The 15540-nt window shown below is 44.0% G+C and overlaps 1 protein-coding gene across 2 annotated transcripts in view; it reads left to right on the top strand.

Annotated features, from left to right (window-relative positions):
• The window catches only part of Pcsk5 (proprotein convertase subtilisin/kexin type 5), a 418822-nt gene that overhangs the window by 288523 nt on the left and 114759 nt on the right, over window positions 1-15540 (top strand). Inside the window, exons 20-21 of one of the 2 annotated variants that reach the window (XM_005352027.3) lie at window positions 224-339; window positions 3363-5938. In XM_005352027.3, coding sequence (XP_005352084.1) covers window positions 224-339; window positions 3363-3478 — 232 coding nt within the window. In that variant the 3' untranslated portion in view covers window positions 3479-5938. Of the gene's footprint in view, window positions 1-223; window positions 340-3362; window positions 5939-15540 lie in introns of those variants that run through there. The other variant, XM_005352026.3, reaches the window with a different exon arrangement.

The raw sequence follows: 15540 nt of genomic DNA, 5'->3' as shown, positions 1-15540 counted from the left end.
AGCTTTTAAAATAACACTTCTATGTCTGAGACATGCTTTGTCCCCTTGGGCACCAGTGTCTACCGGCCATGTTTCCTCTAATGTGATCAAACCTACAAGGAAAGGGCTTTTTGTTATCTTCAAAGGAAGAATTAGTTTTAAATCATTAAGAGCTTGATGGTAAATGTACCTTCCCCCATGCAGATGAATAAGAGATTTAATAAGTTGTGTGTTTTGCCCATAGATGCGACAACAGCTGTTTGACATGCAGTGGCCCGGGCTTCAAGAACTGTTCCAGCTGCCCCAGTGGATATCTTTTAGACTTGGGAATGTGTCAGATGGGAGCCATCTGCAAGGATGGTGAGTACAACTAGCTATGGGGTTCGATCTGTGAACTCTCCACTTAACAGGCTAACGTATCTCTGTTTTAATAGAAACCTAATAAGCATGTTTTGAACAGGCTTTGCTCAGTATCTTATTGCCATTCACTCACCTTGAATGTACACGCTTGCTGGGTCCTGTTGCTTTGTATTATTTTGTTATTGTTTAAAGATAGACTCTTACTGTGTGACTGAGGCTGTCCTCAAGCTCGTGATCCTCTTGCGTCAGTCCCTAGGACGGTAAGCATGTGCCACCACACCCTGCTTTGTTTCTCTTTATTTTTCTTTTTTTAATTTTGGGAAGAAATAAATTACCTGCAATCCCAAGAGAGTTCCAGTTAGCTGTTTTAATTAATAAACAATTTTTCAAGGCAGCTTTCCCTTCCTCGAAAAACCGAGCATATGTTAGAGATTGCCTTTGTACTCCAACCTACACGTGTGCATAGCCTTCCCCCACTCTCAAAACCCCACAGCACAGAGTTAGATCTGCCACAGCTCATGGGCCTCCAATGCCACATCACTGTCATCCAAGTCCATGGCTTTCATTAGCATGCGTTTGGGCACCAAACATTCATTGTGTTTGAGCAAGCGTACATGGCACATGCCTGCCATTATCACATCACACAAGATAGTTTAACTACCCCAGAAATCCCTGTGTTCTTCCCTTCATCACCCTGCCCTCCCTGAAATTCCTGGAAATCTCTGACTTTTTTTTTTTTTTTTTACTGTTTCCACAGAATCTTTCTTTGCAAAACATCTTATTTTTATGATGTATGTAGCCTTTTCTGGTTGGTTGGATTTTTAATTGTTTCTTTCCAGTTTTTTGTGATATGGAACTTTTCCAGATTTTTTTTGATGCCTCGTCCATAGAGCCTTATACCCTCTCTTGAGCAGTAAACATTTTGCATCAATAGCTCCTAAGTCCTGTGTTTTATAAATTGTTGGACATTGTATTTAATCCTGAAAATATTCCCTAGCATTTTCCACCCTCTGGTTATTTGGATTTTTCATTACTTTGATATTTGAATCCTAATCAAATGATATCAGAGCAGTTCATGAGATACATAAAGCTAGGAACTAATCCAGTCTTCCAGCAGAAAACCCACGATGTGACGCCAGAAAGTGGCAGACAAAGCCTAGAACTTAAGGCTTCCAAGAGTTGGGCCAGTCTGCTTTTCTTGCTATTAACGGTTTTTGTCCAAAACTCTGGGACCCACACTATCCCCAAAGATTCTGATTGGATTGTGTGGGATGGAGTATGACATGGATATTTTCAGAAACTTTTACATGTTTTTAATTTGCAACCTGGTCTAAGGAGCCGTTTCCCCTACCATCTTGGCACCTGTCAATTCAGCATATTTCAATTATTCCAATACCAACATTACTGAATTTTGATTTTCCGTATAATAATTCATGCCTAAACATTGTACCTAAACTTTTTACATATCTCAGTAGGGAAATCAATCATATTTGATCTATCGTTCAACATGTCTTTGGAGACTACATTTAGAATAGTCTTGGTCACAGGACTACAGCCCTAGGGAAAGGCAGCCAGCACTGTGCCTGTCAGGACATTAGGAGTCTGTATGCCATATTCAGATCACCACTCCAGACCTGGAACTTCTTTCCCTGCCATGCAAAGTGGGGGAGAGGATACGCCTGACCCTGTGTGGTTGTCCCGCAGCTCACTATTAGGAACCTGAAAAGGACATGGCAGAACGGGAGCACACGAGGACACAGATACAAGTACATTTGGGCTTTTGTTTCCTCGAAGCATCTGGGTAGCTGCCATCTTCATCGTGTGTCTGATGGAGAGGTAGTGTAGCAGGATAGGCTCAGCCCACCCCACTCTGCTTCTAGGTCCTGCCAGGGCTAATTCTCAGTTTGCCACTCTAGGGGAAGAAACCTGCAGTGGGGGCACCGGGGCCGTCTAAGCATCGGCTTTCATTTGCCGGCTCGTGCCTTCCTGCCTGACTGTAAAAAAACATGGTTCCTTTATACTGGAATACAACCAGTCCTTTCTTTTTCAAGTCAGTACACAGGTTCCTGAGGAAGTCTTAAGTGATTGACAGGCACAGGACCTTGAAGTTTTCTCCTCTAGCATTTGATACAAGTCACCTAAAGTTAATGATGTATTCACCCTTGCTAAGCCATGCTGACCACAGGCTAAGTTATATCAAATGGCAGCTTGGTTAGAGGAAAGCATCATCAAGAGTCGGAGTTCACAGAGAGGCCACTTCCAGGCCTGATGAGGAACGAAGGTCTTCGAGCCTTCAGTTGCATGGCAAATGCTCTTTACAGACTGCTGCCTGCTCCTTTTCAACTGTCATGTTTCCATGATTCTAAGACAATCCTTTTGCAGTTTAGCGTCACAGAAATCAGATATATCTGATGGGGGTTAAGTGTCACTGCCTGGACCGGAGACTTAGCCACAGACATGTGCATCAGTTGAATGAAGCTTGAGGCCTCCTGGTTTTCATGTGTCATTTAACAACCATTCAAATGAGCAACACCAAAGAACTACATGCAGAGCGTTATATATCACACGCTGTTAATAAAATGGAAGTTCCGGTTGCTACCAGAGCACGGTATCACAGTGTGAGTCTTATTACCTCTGTGATCCTGAAATAAGGGTGAACCTTAAACCTTGTGTCTTAGAGTCAATGAAATATGGTACAAATGGCCGTGTATTTTCTGCTCTAGATACTTCTTGCTTGTGATATTATTGATTTCTAATGTATTCTTTTTTCCAATCTCTTTTTCCTTTCACAAATGGATACCAATCACATTTACTGCTGGACTGCAAAATTTCTCCTTGAAAACCCTGCTGTTGACTGAAATCACTCTGGGTGGACCAAATTCCCTCCCTGTTGACTGCTCCTGAATGAACCTCTTCCAACCCCCCCAAATCTACCTCTTTGACCAATCAAAAAAAACCTCCCTCCGTGTGTCCTGCTGCTCTCGACTCCACTTCCCCCCCCCTCTTGCTGACTTCCGGAAAAGCCACGGAAGAGTCCTGGGCGGAAGGAGGCTTCTGTATGCTTGTGAAAAAGAACAATCTGTGTCAGCGGAAAGTTCTACAACAGCTGTGCTGCAAAACATGTACATTCCAAGGCTGAGCGGCCGCCTAGTCCTCGTTCCTGTAGACCTAGAGATTATTCCATATTATTAAAGAGAAAAAAAAAGCCAAAAAATGCAAAGCACCTCTCTCTTTCTTGCTACCTTTTTTTTTCCCTCTCTCTCTCTCTCTCAAGTTTGTGCAGGGAGATGGTGAACTGTTTTGTCAAAACTTAAATAGAAAAAATAAATAAATAAATAAACCTACAACAAGCCTACCTTTTAAAACTGGATGTTTAGTGTTAAACACCCAGAATCACAGAGACAGTATTGTATAACCAAAGTATCTGATGCCAAAATTTGAAGTTAAAGTAATGATTTGATTTCCTGGCCTGGTTTGAAGGTCCATTTTATTCCTTCTCATCCGCTCTCTTGTTTCTTCTTTCAAATGACTGAAAATACGTTTTTCCCAAAAACATCACAAACTCACACATAGAACGAACAGAAAGCTTTTGCATGGGTCATTTTTCCGTACTGAGCCTGCGGCTTGCGGAAAATGACAGGAAACTGTACCGTAGGGTACCGAGAAGATCCCACAGAGTGTGTCCAGTGTCCTTGTCCTTGCGTTCCCACGGTTCCACTGTGATCCTTCCCACACGAGACCGGCTTTGTATGTTGTGTGCTGGTTTTCTGCACTTTTCCCTCCTGATAAGTCTGCTCCATTGGCCTCGTCAGGTGGACTTTCTGCCACCGACTTTCCAAACACTGTCCGCCGGGTTATTTTTCACACAGCTGGTAAAATGGATTGCTCTGTAGAGTCGAACGGATGGTAGAGGCATGTGATGCCCAGAAGGGCTGAGGCTGACCCGGGTCCCCTGGAGCCCAGAGTGTCATTCTGCAGGCCCTGTATAACCTCTTGGTGCTATCTCGTCTTTGCCCCCCCCCCGTAGCATTTTCTTTAACTGTCATCAGAAATTCCATCTGTCACAGTGGGAAGCATTTGAGACAGCATGCAGGGGATTTCTTCTTGTGGTCAAAAGCTTCTCAGAGGTCCTGTACATTTTAAGAAATGGAGTTTCTTTAAATACTATTTAAGCTCATGCATACACTGGGGGAGCCGTGTCTTTCAATGGTGCTGATTCCGAGCTGTCTCATCCTGCCGTTGTCAGAGAACGAAACTGGAGATTGAATGTGGGTACCTCTTGGTTCAGTCTCCTCTCCCTCTCCAGTCCTCCTGTAGCTAAGGCCGTGATCTTCTGTACCTTTCCGCTGAATGTGACCGAGCTGGGGTTGCTCTGTCTGTTTGTCTGATTCACAATGCGTTCACTGGTTTTTTGTGACTCAAACATTTCAGGGCATCTAGAATACTGAACGATAGAGAAACAGCTTGAATCTGTGGTTGAAAATGATGAAACCTAACATACCTTTTTACGCTTCCTCCAAGAGTAACTGATTTCAAGCTCCTTTTTTTCTCCTACCAAATCTCCATGGTGACCTCATTTACCTGTAGCCTTACCAGGCACCTTCAGGCTCTATGTTCTGGAAAGCTACACTTCTGAGATGCCGGGACTTCAGTGCTAAGAGGAGAGAGGTGATCTGGGGAAGGAGCTGGGATGTAGATGCTAAAGTCCCTGCTCACACAAACAGGTAGTAAACCACATACCCTGAAGATCTCCCTAGACAGCCGAGTTCACGTCTAGCTGCAGATAGATAAGGAATAATCGGCCTGTTGAACCCTTCAATGGCATTGTCATGCTACTGAGTCACATGATTCATTGGTAACTAAGGAACTGTCAGGCTATGCTGGGCAACTCTTCTTTAGAACACTGTAGGCTCTTCTGACTTGAAGAGCAAAGCGAATCCTGGTCACGGTGTATGATTCTTTTCACATTTGAATGCACATTCTTTAAATGAACAGATGTAAACACAAGCCAGGCAGAGGCAAAAACTAAATTTGCCTGTGAAGAAATCAGTTGATTAGGCAGGTCTATACTGTTAACGGAATCTGGTTGATTAGGCAGGTCTATACTGTTAAAGGCACAAGGTCCCGATGATACAAGAGATCAAACTGGAGTCTTTGTCCTTAGACACGTTAGCCACTGATAAGACAACAAATTCTCTGGGGTCCACCTCCGTGTGTTCCATCCCACTGATAGTTCAGGGGGCACATCACGGAAACACCGGTTTAGCTACTAGTTCATTCCTGCCTCATTTATCTACATGACATTATCAATTAGAACATAATGCTTTCAAAGTTTACGTTAATGTTATATATTATGTATAAATATATATATTCATGAGTATATGTAATGGATAGCACAAAGTATGGAGACGTGACAAATGCTCTTACCCTCTGGAGACAAAAGTCCTATTTCCTGTTTTCTTTTGTCTTTTGATCTTTAATTCACTACTTAATAGTGACCTGTTGTTAAATCCAAATCCACTTTACTGAGAAATACTGTACATGTGTAAAATGTTCAGTTGGTTTTTTTTTTGTAAAATATAGAACAGTTGTAATTGATACTGGCCAAAATCAATGTTATTCCATATTTTATTTTTTCTATTAAATTAACCTAAGTTCCTGTTTATTTGATCTCTTCATACCCATGTGTAAACATCTCTGAAAAGCTTAGTTGATGAGAAAGGTCTCTGCTTCCATACTGAAGTAGATGTGGAGGAGCAGTGGGTGTGAATGAAGTATCTAAGTACACATAGACAAAGAAGAGAAGAGAGGTAGACATGAACAAAAGGGAGGAGGAAACGACATACAGAGCAGGTGACATTTGGACAGCAATGCATGTTAAATCTCATTTTCAGGAAGAACATAACTAAAAATACCTATTAAACTTGGCATAGTTTGTGTCCAGTTGTAGTTACCAAGTCCCCAGGATGAAAGGTAGCTGAGTCAATTCTGCATTCTGCAGTGTGTGTGTGTATGTGCGTGTGTGTGTGTGTGTGTGTGTGTGTGTGTGTGTGTGTGTGTGTGTGTGTGGTGTAGGGGTGGGAGCAAAGATGAAGCGAGTATAAAGACTGTGGAAAAGAAAGGTTGGTTCAGTTTGCTGACATTTTTGTATAAATTTGGCAGTGGATAGCCCAGAACACCTAAGGGATGAGTTTGTCCAACAGAAATCTCTGAGGCACAGCACTCGGTGGGAATGAAAAATGAGCTAAAATGATCAGTGGATGTATATTATTGTGGACCCTGCTTGAGATGCAGTCACTACCCTTGTGGTTCATTACTTGCCATTTGAGCATAAAAAATAAGCAAAAAAGCAAGGTGAGTTCCAGAGATTCAGAGAATACATATGGGTATAAGAAAGAGCTTCTACAATCACAAAGTCCCAATAAGAAGATAAAGGGAATGAATTTTAATGACTACGTAACATGCAGTATACAATATAAGAATATAATACACATCTCCTGCATCGGAGAAAAACAGAGATGAAGTATATGTATTACCCCATTTGCTCAAAAGGAAACCAAAACATATAGATAGGCCCTAAATTGATATGGCAAATTAATAATAACACTAATAAAGTTTAACAACCACAGAAAGCAATGAGTTCCAAATCCTGTAGGTAGGTCATTTAGTTAAGTTTATGCTGAACTGGCCAAGGTCGTATTACTAGAGCAGATAGGAGTAAAATTAGTCTTTTACTATTACTGTCTAAAGGTCTTGGTCAAGTTCAGAGGTCTTGACCGAGTTTGTTTTTCTCTGCCAGTTAAAGAATTAAAAGGCAGGAGAGAGAAATGTCAGGCAGAACAGGTAGCAACTTGAGACACCTCAAACACAGCAAACAGGAGAGCAGAGAGAATCAGCAATTTGAAGAAGGCTTTTATTAGGGGTAAAGAAACACACATGTAGCAGGCAAAAACAAAAAGACCATCTACAAAACAGAGGGCAGATCTGAGAAGCCAGAACCCTTGAAGCTTCTTCTTGAGGGCTGGAGTTAATAAAGTCCTTGAAGGTCTTCCCTAATTTAGCTTGGCCAGTTTGCAGAAACGAGGCATGGCTGATTGACCCACAACTGTTGTATAAATGTGTTTTGATCCAGCCTTAAACTTGTTGAGTCAGTCCATCAGCAGAGGCCCTATGTGCAGGAGAAAAAGAAAGAAGAAGAAGAAGCAGCCCACAAGGCCTTTATTTAAACTGCCAGACTTTTGTATCAGGTCCAGAGGATAATGGAAAAAGTTAGCCATCTTGGAAGTTCACTATCCTTATTACCTAGGCATGGTCCCTCTCCCTATCTGCCTATCAGGAAGTCTGTCTAAATCCTAGGCCCTCTTTACAAGTAAATTTGCCACATATGAGACGTTCAGGTCAGGAAGATGTGTTTATCTAATTAGTTTAAGATGTGTTTTAATCTAACTAGTGCGTTGCTACAAAGGGCGGTAGTTCAACTTGCAATGGCTGAGTCAAGAAATGGCTACCCCTTTCCCTTTGTTGCCGGCACTCCATCTCTGCCCAGTCCCACCCCCCAACTACAACTGCAAAGTTCTCGAGACCCACTGTGGAAGCCCTTGTTCCACGGTGCCTCTCCCAAGCTTATTGGGAAGTCACAAGATATGAACTTGGTAGCGAAGGGAGCCCATTGGCTTTCTGACTACTATATTGAAGGTTCTCTCTCGAGTGATCAACACTGTTAGGCACATTTCCTTATGGAAATCCAGAAGTCCTACTCACCACACCGTCCCCAATAGAAAGCCTCCCATGATGCTGACACAGAACGGTCCATTCTGCACAGTGTTTGAGTCATTATCCAGCCTCACCTGGGATACAATAAAGATTGGAGGCAACCTTAAACTGTTCTGGTTGGATGCTATGTCCTTCCGTTCCCTAATACAAAATGGCAGGTGAAGACAAAGACCAGCCGCAACTTGACCTCATATATCCTAGCCTGGGCTCTGGGCTCTGGGCTCCAAAGGCAGAATATATACATGGCACAGAAAATATAAGACTGCTTTCTTCTCTGGTTAACATCCATTTCCAGATGCTTTGGTTGCCAGCCCATAAAATCCAAAGTTCTCCTCCTAGCACTCCAGAGCCTTTGACATATTCCGCTGGGCATAGCCAAGACGAACTGAATTTCACTGTGGCTTGTTGGAGCTCCTTGGCACCTAGCAGGAGACTCTAATCCACATAGCCATATCGTCTCGTCATCACTAGAGGTGACGATCCAGCCGGATTCGGCTCTTTGGCAAGAAGGAGGCAGTTATGCAGCAGTCCCAGAGCGGGAGTGGTGGCACGGGATCCTGTCCTCTTCGTCCAGGAGACTGCAGACAATCACTTGGCTGTTCTCCCCCTTTGCTCAGTGAGTGTAACTTCTGAGACAGACTTTCACACCAGAGTTTAAGCTGGCCTGAAACTCAGCATTCCTTAGCTTCCCATGTGCTGGGTGAGTAGGCATGAACCTCCATGTCTGGTCTTGGTAGATTATTAGTGAGGAATTTGCTTAATAAAATCTCTTCCAGTTGGCCATTGTTTAGATACAATGGTTGTTTTGATAAAAAAAAATATTTCTAGAAAATTCCAGACAAACTTTCTAAGGTTCATATTGTAAGATCTTGAACTCTTGTCAGTATTTTTATATTCTTTAAGGATGTAATGCTTTTAGATCAGCATGGTTTTATTTCATTGGACCCACACAAAAGTCAGCATAGAGATGAACTTTCTGACACGAGAGTGATCGCTAATAGAAGGTGTGGCCCAGACCAAGCCACCGCTTCACCCTTGTGCCCCACATGGCTTCCTTTCTTAAGAGTGCCAGAGCACATTCAGCTCAAGTTACACGCGTTGCAAGGGAAGCAGGAGCCTTTTCCCAAGAAAGAACAGAAAGGACACTGACCCATTGAACTTTGTTTTTTTTTTTGTTGTTGTTGTTTTGGTTTTTTGTTTTTGTTTTTTTTTTCTTATAAGCCCAAATAAATCCAAATTGTAGATAGAGTCTCTGACACAACAGGCTCTGAGGTTCTTACCTTCTCCAGACTGACCTTCTAACTGAGCAATACGTACGAAACACTCAACTGTAATGCGACACTATTTAAAGTAGTATGAAGCACGCTGAGAGGCCAGAGGCAGAAGCTTGCATTACCAATGAAGTGTTGATGTCCCTTGTCCTTGGACGCGCTTGTCAAGGGCATCCCAAAATAGTGTGAAGCGTTACAGATAGAGTTGGCACTAATGCACACAAATAAAGCTGCAAAGGTCAAAATCAAATGATATCGTAATTAAATGTCTGTGAATTGCAACGTGTCAAACTAGTCAATTGCAACCCCACTCTTAAAGAATCATGTCCAATTAAGTTTAATGTAGGATGAAGGTGAATCTTAAAGACTGGTACAGTGTGGAACACCCAGAGGTTGGAGCAGGTAGGCTCCACGGGGATCTTATAAATTGCCTTGAAGAGGAGGGAGAAATTCTCCCTTTACCCTCCAGGCCTTGTCTCTGGGAAGACACTGAGCTGAGAGCTGAGGAGGAACCAGGGAAAACAGCATGTAAGTTCTGTCTTTGCTTTCCACACCCCCTCCAAAGAACGTTAGTCTCATTGCTTTAAGTACCCTCTCTACTGATCTGTTCTCTGTTTCAATAACAAAACACCTGAGGGCTGCACACTTTACAAAAGCACCAGGTTCATTTAGCACAATTTGGGGAACTCGGGAGTTCACCCAACATGACATTGGTCTATGAGTCACACATACACACACCCATCTTCATTGCTTTGCTACAGCGCAACATGGCAGAAGGCATGGCTTGAGTTGCTAAAGCATAGAAAAAAACCACATGGGGAGACAGGGAGTCATTGAGAAGTAGGGGCAGGGCAGGCTTGCATGTTTTTCCAACAGTGCAGTCATGAGAACTAGCTAGAATACATACAACTATCTTAATTTACGACGAGGACCATGTCTCAGTGGCTTCCCAATAAGTTCCACCCTTAAATATCTCCCACCACTCAACAGCCCACATGAGGAACCTTCCTCTAACATCCTGTTTCCTAATTGCACCAAATTTCACAGATTCAATTAACTCTTAGGTATATCCCTTCAGCTATCTGGCAGACAGCTCAACTAACACATCCAAAACCGACTTTAGACACCTCAACCTCACGCCATCACTCACCTCTCCAGCTCTCCTTTCTTAGTAAAGGGCCATTATAAACCCACTCAGTTGCTCAGAACTTCTCTTTTCTACCCCAAATCCAACTTAACAGCCAAGCCACTGACTGTGCTTCCAAAATCCCTCTCTTGATGGCCCACTTCTGCCCACTCCATGAGCCTTTGAGTGGCTTCTCTGCCTTCCTTCTGTACCCCTGTCTTCTCTTTTGTCCCTGTCCCATCCACACACCAGACTGCCAGGTTTTTGTCTCACTTATTCAGAATAAAACCTGAACTTGGCTGAGATCTTCATGCCCTCACCTCACGATGCCCTCTCCTTTGGCATCATATTCTGGCCACACCAACTTCCTTTGTGTCCTTCAAACAAAACCAGTGTGTTTATGCCTCAAGATGCCAGATCTTAGATTTTTAAAAAAAATATCCAAAAGCAGCTCCTTCCATACCCACTTTTCTCTTTCCACAGTTACACTCACATGACACTCTTGATTCATTTTCCTTTTCGCTGTCGGTCCATTCGGTGAGAACTGGTGCCACTCTGCCCATCTTGTCCACAACTCTATTTTATCTGTCTAGCACACTTTGTTTAATAACAATTTGTAGAATAACTGAATAAGAAGACATCAGAGCAGTGTGGCATTTGATTTGAGTCTCAAAGGAAAGCAAGGTTTTGGTAAGTCAGAGACACTTAGAAGGCTACTCACGAGAGTCTATGCAAAGCTTACAGGGACACTGGAAGGACTGTGCAGGGGGTGACAGACAGAGTGTGCAGGGTAAGGAGTAGGGAGAGTAAGCAGGCAGCTGGAGTGAGGATGCATCTTCACCATCTCCCCTTCTCCAGAGCCATCAGCCCTCCGGAGAGAGGCTAATTAACTTGCCGAAGGACCCCATCAAGTCACCTCTTGGCTTCTCGCCAAAGTATTTGGGAAGCAATCATTCAGAGAGAGCGCTGAAGAGGGCATACCTGCTCCAGTCCTCAGAAGGCTAATGGCTGCTTTGAGCCAGTAAATGAAGGGCGAGGGAACTCAACAGAACTCAATGGCCAGATGAGCTCACACTAGAGAGGTAGCCTGCAGCTCCTTGGTGGCATTGAATCACAGGTTGCAGGGAGCGTGACAGAAATCCTGCGAGCCTGGCTAACAAATCTAGGGTGATAAATTCTAGGTGTTTTCAGGCAAGCTTTTGTTGCCTCCTGAATCATAGTAGTTACAAAACAATAAAAGCTTAACTATCAAAGAAAGGGTAAGGCCTATGTACGTACAGGAATGTATTTGCAGTTGACTTAGCATCATGAGAGTCAACAAAATGACCTTGACCATCTTCTGTCTCGATCCCACCTCGGAGCCATAGAAAGACATTTCTGCCTCCCGACTCTGATTGCTCCAGTCCTGTTCCACCTACATCAAATGGCATCACAATGGGAAACCTGTTAGGAAACCTGTGTGTCACCTTGCCCTTCTTCAAGCTCCACACTCGTCCCCACAGACTTTCAGGAACTCAACACCGAACAAGGGTCCCCACCCTCTGTGGACCCCCCCCCCTTCCTTAGTCGAGAATCTTTTCTTTAGCTTGAAGAGCTTGCTCTGTTTGCCCTGCCCCACTTCACCAACCTCGTCTATCACTACCCTCTCCTTCCCCCAGATCCTTCTATTCCGCCCTGAACCTTAGACCTTGACTGCAAGGTATCTCTCCTGCTTGAATAAACCCCAGTTGGTCTGCCATGCTGACTGACACCTGTTATCTGGGCCTCAGTCTTTTCTTCATTCCCTCACCCTTACAGGCAAGGTTAAGTCTCCTTATTTCTCTTATTTTTCCATTCTTGTGTTTCACTGTGACATTTTCATGTGTGTATAATGTTCCTCCATCAGATCCCCACTCCCATTCTCCTGTCTTGCTCTCCAACTTGGTCTCCTACATCTTTCCTAATTGTCCCTTGCTCCCATGTGAGCTATCATAAAAGTCCCTCCTTCACATCAATTGTATTTGAGGTCTCTTGTTCTCTACAGTCAATGGAGCGATTCTCTCTAGAGAGAATCCTCTGGGTGAAAACTTGATACACAGAGGACAACACAGTCTCGTGGACCAGAGGCTTGAAAGATCTCCATCAATAGGTAAACAAAAAATTCTATGAAGGGTTCAGTGGAAAATTGAACAAATGACAATAAAGGAGTAACCATGACGCAGATACTGGGATAATTAAATCCTGATTGTGTGTGGCTTCAGGATTCCCCTACTTCCCTCACGTCTTCAATTTCCTCTCCTTTAGTGCCATCCCTGCCAACTCGAGCTCCATGACATTAGAAAGGAGGAAAGATACTTCATGGAGTTTCTGTCACTTTCCAGAAATGACATCTTATACTATCAGCACAAAGAAGAAACTAAGGCTTTAGAATAAACCTCACTATGGTGGGAACCATCACAGCAGAGGAGTGGGGACTGTTTAATGTGTTAGTTTCTTTTCTTGTCGCCGTGACAAAATTCCTTAGGAAAGCTACTCAGCCAAGGAAGGGTTTATTTTATCTCTCAAGGAGGCGTGGTTACCATGGCACCAGGAAGATGAAGTGTCATCTCACACGAGGGCTCCATTCAGGAGTTGAGATGAATGCAGATATTAGCTTGCTTTCTGCTTTTTATGCAGTCAGGTACTATAGCTGAGGAAATGGTGCCCCTGACATTCAGGATGGGTCTTCCCTCCCTCGTGAATCCTTTCTGGAAACACTCCCAAAGATGCATCCGAAGGTATGTTTCCACAGTGACTCCACATCAAGTCAACAGTGAAGCTTAGCCATCAGGAGTAAATGGCCGTATCCTAAACACGCACCCCCCACACCAGATGCTTGCTGTATTCACAGCTGTAGAGAGACCATACAGAAGAAATCAGGGTGCAATGTACACTCTGATTTCTGCGAAGGAAATGAAGAGATGAGATGGTGAGGTGAGCTGAGCTGAGGTGATTGGTAGCAACTGACCTTGAGCTAGGGAGATGGCCTGAACTTTCCAGCTGGGCCCAACATTGAGAGAATCACAAACTTCTGGTGAAAGAATGAGACATGAAAGACACTGGGAAGCAAGGAAGGGAGGAGAATCCTGAGGAGAGAGAAGAATATGACCCACAACTGTTGGCCAGAAAGATGACAGAAGATGAGACACAAGCCAAGAAATGCAGCTAGCTCTAGAAGCAGAAAACAACCTGCCACCAACAGGAAAAGGGTCCCGCCAGAGCTCTGCCCAGAACCTGAGGAAACCTGGCTCCAGGTCATGGCCACCGCCTCTACAAAGAACGCAAGCTGCCAGCACCTTGACATCAACCTTGTAAAATCCAGAAGAGAGAATCAACTAGGCCACACTGCCCAGACTGCCAGCCTACAGAATGCGAGACAACTGGGTGCTTTTGAAACCACTACATTTATTCTGAAGTAGAAAACTAACATAATTACCCCAGACGAACTTTATCAGAAGATGGTCTGTGACATCACAGATGGAGATGAACCACAAAGGTGACCGGTCATTTCTGAGATACGTAAAGCAAAAATGGCAGACATGACAGCTCCTGCTTTCTGTTTAATTTTATTGCATTTTTATGTATACTTATGAGGCTTGTTTTTATTTAGTGGTGGGAGGCAATGGCTGTGACTGTGTACCATGCATGAAGTACCTGCAAAGGCCAGAAGAGGACTTTGCATCCCCTAGAGTTACAGGCTGTTTGGAGCTGCCCAACATAGATGCCAGGAACTGAACTTGGATCCTCTGCAAGGGCAGCAAACTCCCTCAACAGCTGAGCCATCTCTCTAGCTCTTCTTTTATTTTGAGATAGGCTCTTGTATAGTCCTAGCTGGCCTCAAAACTCATTATGCAGCTAATTCCTTGTCCCCTTGCCCCCACCTCTCAAGCCCTGGCATTACAGCTGTGCTACACCACATCTGCTTTGATCATCAAGTTCTTCAAGGATGGCCACTGAAGCACCAGGCACCTGGTCATTGCCCAGCAGAGCTAAAGCAAGCTGGTGGCTCTTCAGGTCAGATGAATGATTTATGGTGAATAACTTCAGCACTCTACAGCCTCTGGACCTCACCCTCCTAGGTGTGTGGCTGGAAGGTGCCCTGCCCTTGAGGTCTACAGCCTCCGAACCTCCGCCTGGATGCATGGTGGAGCGCTCACTGGCCATTGAACTGCTGGTTTGAGGCAGAGCACCCTGACTCCAAACATGCTCTTGGGGACCTCTGCAGCGGATCAGCCACAAGCAGACCAGTCCACACTGAGCTATCCCTTTGTGTCTTTTCCCTCAATGAGCTGGAGTCCTTGCGGCCACTTTACAAGCCTGTTCTCTTGAAAGTGCTGCGTAACTAGCCGTGTTTGTGGCCGATGGGCAGTGAAGCACTATCCTCTGCAGAGCCAAATTGAATGTATTGTGCGTTTCCTGATAACCTGCTAAGGATCAGTGGCTGAGCTCGTTCCTTCCGTGTTCATTACCTGGAATTTCAGGAGCTTGTTCCCTTGTCAAGCTGGAATGGCCATTTGTCCTCTAGAGGCCCTGTTGCCAGCTAGGGCTTCCTACTGAGTCCTGGCTAGCTCTTTAACAACACAACTGGCTTAACTGTTTCTTTCTCCTGTCCCAGCCTCTGAGTCCAGCTCGCCAGGCAGGTGGCCCTGATGCTCCCACTATGGGGAAGAGACTGGGTGGAACCTAGGATATTTCAAATATCATCCACCCTTTCCAAGAAAAGGGTCAGCGTCTAAACGACCATCACAGAGAATCTGGAAGGAAGCTGCCTGGCTTCAAATGTTAACTTTCTTGCTCACGAAAGTTATGCTTATGAGAAGTACACATATCTATGACTATTTCTCCACTTGAATAATAATAGTCCTTATGGGGGTAACATTAAGATTAAATAACAGTGTCTATCAGGCGCAATAGTGATTTTTATTAATACCATTTAAACTATAAATTAAAACATTCATCCCTGATTCCTCCTTTCTGCTTACAGTCAGTCCATGATCAAACCTAATCATCTTG

The sequence above is a fragment of the Microtus ochrogaster genome, chromosome 8, assembly GCF_000317375.1.
Source record: "Microtus ochrogaster isolate Prairie Vole_2 chromosome 8, MicOch1.0, whole genome shotgun sequence".
Taxonomy (NCBI): domain Eukaryota; kingdom Metazoa; phylum Chordata; class Mammalia; order Rodentia; family Cricetidae; genus Microtus; species Microtus ochrogaster.
Note: the sequence above shows the minus strand (reverse complement) of the source record. Positions and strands in the feature narration are given on the sequence as shown.